The 5,481-nt window shown below is 35.6% G+C and overlaps 2 protein-coding genes across 5 annotated transcripts; one reads left to right on the forward strand and one right to left on the reverse strand.

Annotated features, from left to right (window-relative positions):
- Positions 1–307: 307 nt before the first annotated feature.
- Positions 308–2,336, forward strand: LOC118750559 (zinc finger protein 600-like). Its single transcript, XM_036485293.1, has 5 exons — positions 308–807; positions 871–1,119; positions 1,177–1,450; positions 1,508–2,039; positions 2,104–2,336. Exons 1-5 carry the CDS (start codon positions 610–612, stop codon positions 2,177–2,179), a joined length of 1,329 nt encoding a protein of 442 aa, XP_036341186.1. The 5' UTR covers positions 308–609; the 3' UTR covers positions 2,180–2,336.
- Positions 2,337–2,935: 599 nt separating this feature from the next.
- On the reverse strand, positions 2,936–5,481 carry LOC118750561 (zinc finger protein 2-like). Of its 4 annotated transcripts, none has more exons than XM_036485298.1 (4): positions 4,954–5,481; positions 4,444–4,864; positions 3,837–4,377; positions 2,936–3,779 (listed from the first exon to the last, which is right to left on the reverse strand). In XM_036485298.1, exons 1-4 carry the CDS (start codon positions 5,122–5,124, stop codon positions 3,638–3,640), a joined length of 1,275 nt encoding a protein of 424 aa, XP_036341191.1. In that variant the 5' UTR covers positions 5,125–5,481; the 3' UTR covers positions 2,936–3,637. The 4 variants fall into 4 exon arrangements, with proteins under 4 accessions (XP_036341191.1, XP_036341189.1, XP_036341188.1 ...); XM_036485296.1 differs by having other exon boundaries at positions 4,933–5,481; XM_036485295.1 differs by having other exon boundaries at positions 4,924–5,479.

Raw genomic sequence — 5,481 nt, forward strand, 5'->3', positions numbered from 1 at the left:
ATAAACATAAAAATGAAGATATTAAGTGGCTGCGTATATTTCGGAAATTTGCAACAAATACCATATTTCCAACCGACATTATTGTTAAATTAGTCCACAGATTTAGTGAATTAAATTTGTGTAATAAAGCATGAACTGTTGTCTACAAATGTGTGTAAAAGGTTTTTGAATCGATTCACCCGTTTGGGCACAGCAACCCAAAATCGTTGTACAAATTCATAAAGAGTACCCGAATTTTAGGATAGTGCGTACGCGAACAGCGCTTATATACATATATGTACATCGAGTGGAAAATGTTCAATGAATCGAAGCAAAACATCGATACTTTCGGTGCATCGATGTTTTTCCGACATTCCTAACTTTAATTTATCAAAACTAATCTTTAATGTATTTTAATCTTTGTTCATTAGCTAAATTTTTTTAATTATACCGGGATGTCAAGAAATTTATGCCGCGCGTGCTTACTAGAGAAAAAAATATCGGAGCTTTTTGATTGGTACATATTAATGGATAAAGCAAACGAACCGTTGACATATCAGGAATGCTTTCAAATTTGCACCCAAGTGGATGTAAAAAAAAGCGGATGCTACATCATCTTATGTTAAGGATATGCATTTCCTTTGTCAAGACTGCATTCAGGAATTGATAACTTCATATCGGTTTTTAAGAAAGGCTCAAAGATCTGCACAAGAGCTATATGCCTTAGCCCAGGGGCATTATAATTTAACTGACAATAAAATCAATGAGTTTGAATATGTAAATATTCAAGAGTTAGTTAAAAATGAGGATTTTATGGACAATTCATCGGTGTGTAACTTCATTCACTGTGATTCAAACACAATCAACTATCGTCTTAATTTTCTTACTCAGCTAATAGATACTGGAGGCGACCTTAAATCAGGAAAGGAATTATCGATATTATCTTATAAACACTGTTCTAAAAATCATGGTCAACAAAACAACGAAGACGGTCCTTGTGGGAATTCTTTGTTGCAATTAAAAGAACCAACTCATCAAATAACGCAAGGTTTAATAACATCGAGTCTTCAAGAATTTGCTCTTTCGAAAGCCGATCGGTCCTTCAACAGCCCTGAATGTGAAGAAATCACACTGGAAAAGGTATTATTAGTTTGTCAATATCTTCACTTCTAATAATAATTTTTTATTACTGGAAAGGTCGAAAATGGACACGATGCACCATTTGTCTCAATATCTGATTGCTTAAATGAAAAAGATACAACCATTATTGATAACTCCAAAAATAAAAGAGTAAGAAAGAAAAATCCAAAACTAAATACAAGAGTTAAAGAAGTAGCGCAACGGAATAAACCGTGTTTAAAATATAAGGAAATGCCTTGTGAGTATTGTAATAAATTATTTCCGGAGAACAAATTGAGACAGCATAAATCGCGTTATCATAGACCTAAGATCTTTCTTTGCGACATTTGCCGTAAGTAAATTGCAGTATTTGCACAGTTCGTAGGCAAGTAATATTTTATTTTGGCAGCAAGTTCATTCAGTATCGCCAACAATCTGCGACGACACCAACGCACGCATGATTTAAATCGTCAACGAAACTTCTCTTGCAACGAGTGTGGGCGTAAATTTTTTACGGAAGACGTCTATCGGACTCACATCAAAACACACCAGTCATCCCGTCAATCTAAATTTCACTGCACTCAATGCGATAAAGTATTCCTGCACAAGGGCAGTCTCACCCTCCACATTCAGAAACACGGTGAACCCAAAAATGAATGTAGCGTTTGCTTGAAAAGATATGTTAGAAAAGTAGATTTGGAAGTGCATATGCGTAATCATTCCGGGGAATTGCCATATCAATGTCCATTGTGCGAAAGGGCTTTTATGACTACCAGTGCTTTAAGAAAGCACGAATTACTTCATAACGGTATCCGGTATAAATGCGGCATCTGTAACAAAGAGTACTCACACCCCTCAAAACTTAGCCGGCATCGCTTACATCATACTGGTCTCCCATTTAAGTGTGCAATATGTGACAGAGGATTTGCCGAGCCCAATAAGTAAGTTATGATTTCCCATTTTAATATATTTACTTAGTGTTGCAGCATTATCTTTCATCCTTAGGATACGAAGACATATCAGATGTGTACACAAAGTAGAAGACGATTCGCAAATCAATAAACTCACCATCAAGGTGTGAAAAAAAATTCGAACGTCCGATAAGAGAGCCAAACAGTTTATATTAAGATTAGTTGTACATATATGTATGTATATTTATTGGGTTAGGTTACCCTTGATGGTTGCTAAGTTTAGTTTAGTTTATTAGTATGCATTAAAAGGCAAACATTTTAATGATAGAGTTTGGCATTAAAAATTATTCCTTATTACGTTAAGAAATATTGTCAAGTTCATTTCGGCTCCGTGAATTATGTCCGCGCGTATTAAAACCGCGATCCAAAAATGAAACTAGGCCGCTCGAGCATAATTCATTTTGACTGCCAAAATTAGGCCGCGATCAAAAACTGAATATAGGCCGCGCGGGCATTAGCAAAAAATACCAAAAACGAAAAAAAAAAATTTTTTTTTTTCATAAATAAACTTTTTTGAAAGAAATGCATAATTAATTCTAAGGAAATTTATATTGAACCGGTTCACTTTTTGGTTTCCATGGTTTTACTATGGGCGGATGACAAATTTTCGGGTGATTTTTTTTTTTCAGGCGAAACTCGGGATAAGGCAGATTATTTAGAAAATACGAGTAATTACATTTAATTTGATATACATATATAAAACACCTTTCTGCGTAGGCGGCCTTCGGCCGCGCTTAGGCATTATAACCCTCCCTAAGTATGATTCTCCTTTCTGTGCTGCCGAAAAGAGGGGCTGAACACCTTTTGCAGAGAAAACCTTTCTGCGGAGGCGGCCTTCGGCCGCGCTTAGGGATTATCACCCTCGCTAAGTAGAATTCTCCTTTCTGTGTTACCGGCGACGAGGGGCGCGGAACACCTTTTGCAGATAACACCTTTCTTTAAAATGAAATTAGGCCGCGTGGGCATAATTCATTTTGACAAGTGAAATTAGGCCGCGCGGAAATAATTCATTTGGCAAGTGAAGTTAGGCCGCGATCAAAAAATGCAATAAGGCCTCCAAACAAATAAGAAGGCGGCCTTAATCTCATCGCCCGTTCATTTTCACATGAAATTTTTTAAATGTCACCATTTTTTCTCATATTAATTAATGCCTAGTGGAAATTCGGCTTAACACTTTATATACATACACAAAAAGCTGCGCTAGAATTGCTCGATGATGCATTAAGATTTTGTGTTCCATCTATTTGTCGGTTGGCTCATTAATACATCCTTTCGATTGCGAACTACGGTCCGGTTTTTCAGTACCAGTTTAAAATTAGTTTAAACCAGTCAGCTCAAGCGTTTAAACTACCGCGGTGCACTGAAAAACTGGCCCTTATTGGTTTTACCGCTTTCTTTTAGTGAGGCTTTTCCGTCTTACTCATTATTTTTTATTGAAAGCATCTTCAAACATGTACGTACATCTGTACATAGATATTATACGTCGGCATCGTTAAGGATATATGTATTCTTAAATAATTACAAAATTGATATAAACAGCTTTTACCATTATTATATGAGTTAAAATTTTATTTATTTTCAACTTCTGGTTTCTCCAAAACTTCGACTATTCGTCCTCTATATTCTTTTGTTATGTTTATTCTTACAACGAGTTTCTGCACCTCCTTGTCTTCTTCAATTTTGTGCACACCTCTTATATGACGCTTAATCCTGAAAAATTATATACATACACATATACATATATGTACATGTAGGGCATAATCATACTTTATTACTAACTTGTAAGCATCTGGAAACTGCTTTTCACAAACGCCACATTTATAAGGTAATCCAGTGTGTTGCATGCGATGATTATAGTATTGATCATATTTGGAGAATTTAGCACCACAAATCACGCACTTGTAACTAAAATATCCATGGTACTGCATGTGCCTATTTAAAATACGTTTGTGGATGAAAGATTTTCCACACAGGTGACACACAAATGGCGATTCTCCAGAATGAGTGCGTAAATGAACATCAAGGTCTATTTGCCGCACATAACGTTTTTGACAAACTTGGCATTCTATCGTAGCTCCCTTGTGATGGAGCTCGTGGATTGTTAGACCATTTTTATGAAGAAATGATTTTTCACACTGAGCACATTGATATATTGGTTTGCGGTTGGTTTCGTGCGTTAGCCTATGTTTTTTGTATGTATACGTAGTTAAAAAGCTTTGGTTACAGATGTCGCACGGAAATCTTTCCCGATTCTCATTGTGACAGAGCTCATGATTTTTTAGGGCACATGACTCCTTAAATGTTTTGGCTGGCGAAGATAAATTCAACAAAGATAGAAATTAGTCCACGAGTTAAAAGGAACGGAAATACTTACGGCAGGCCTGACAAAGAAAAGTTTTTGGTTTATGACGTTGCTTATGTTTTTTTAATGAGCTTCTCTTCATGATTTTCCCACATTCTTCACACTTCACCGGCTCAGACATGTCCTTGACTTTCTTTTTTGTTTTCACCTCGGATTTTACTTTGTTTGTTTTCTTTACGTTTTTAGGTCTTGTATGAGCAAGATTGAGTTGTTTACTTTTTTTCGATAAGACCAGCCCAGCTTCATTTAAGTTATTGCTGCTCTGCATATCCTTATCCGATTCAACTAGAAACTTTGTTGTTTTTGTAGTGTCAGTACTAAGTTTTTTATCAATATTTATTTCGTGTTCGATATCATTTGATGCAGATGTTTCATCATCATCCATAAAATGTTCATTCCATTCTGGTGATACTTTTATATCCTCTACGTGATCCTTGTAAACAAATAGAAAATAATTATTGTTTAATTATATCTAAATCGTATTTGATATACCATATCTACAGTATCTGGCATCTTAGTTACTTCCATTAGCTCTTCATGTACTGGAACCCATTCAAAAGTGTTGGCTATACTTTCTATCTTCACTTTTTCCGTTTGTGTGCAACGTAATTCATTATCAGCCCTTCTCGCCTTTTCAATAAAATCATAAACGTCTTTAAGTTTTTGGGCACAATCAAAGCATAGATATTGCATCCGGGCATCATCGAGTTCATTTGGATCATCTTTCAAACTTAAATTAATTTGTGTACATTTACAAAAAACACTCTTTGTATGATATATCCAAAGAGTCAACAGGCTGATACCAATCTAGCAGATGCACCCGATCTTCCGGCGACAAACAGGCACGGCATATATTTGATAAATCCATCTGAACTTTTCACCACTGCCGTATTGATAATTCAAGTTTTAGTCGGTAAAAAATAGTTTTGTAGAATGTGCGATTATATATTGGTAAGACAGAACAATTTGAAAATAGGGATGTCGAAAATATTTCGATATAAAAAATGGTACAATTTTAATGCTTTTAAAAGTCGACTGTCCGACAAATCG

Source organism: Rhagoletis pomonella, unplaced genomic scaffold (assembly GCF_013731165.1).
Source record: "Rhagoletis pomonella isolate Grant_MI unplaced genomic scaffold, Rhpom_1.0 Rhpom_scaffold_00302, whole genome shotgun sequence".
NCBI classification, from domain to species: Eukaryota; Metazoa; Arthropoda; class Insecta; order Diptera; family Tephritidae; genus Rhagoletis; species Rhagoletis pomonella.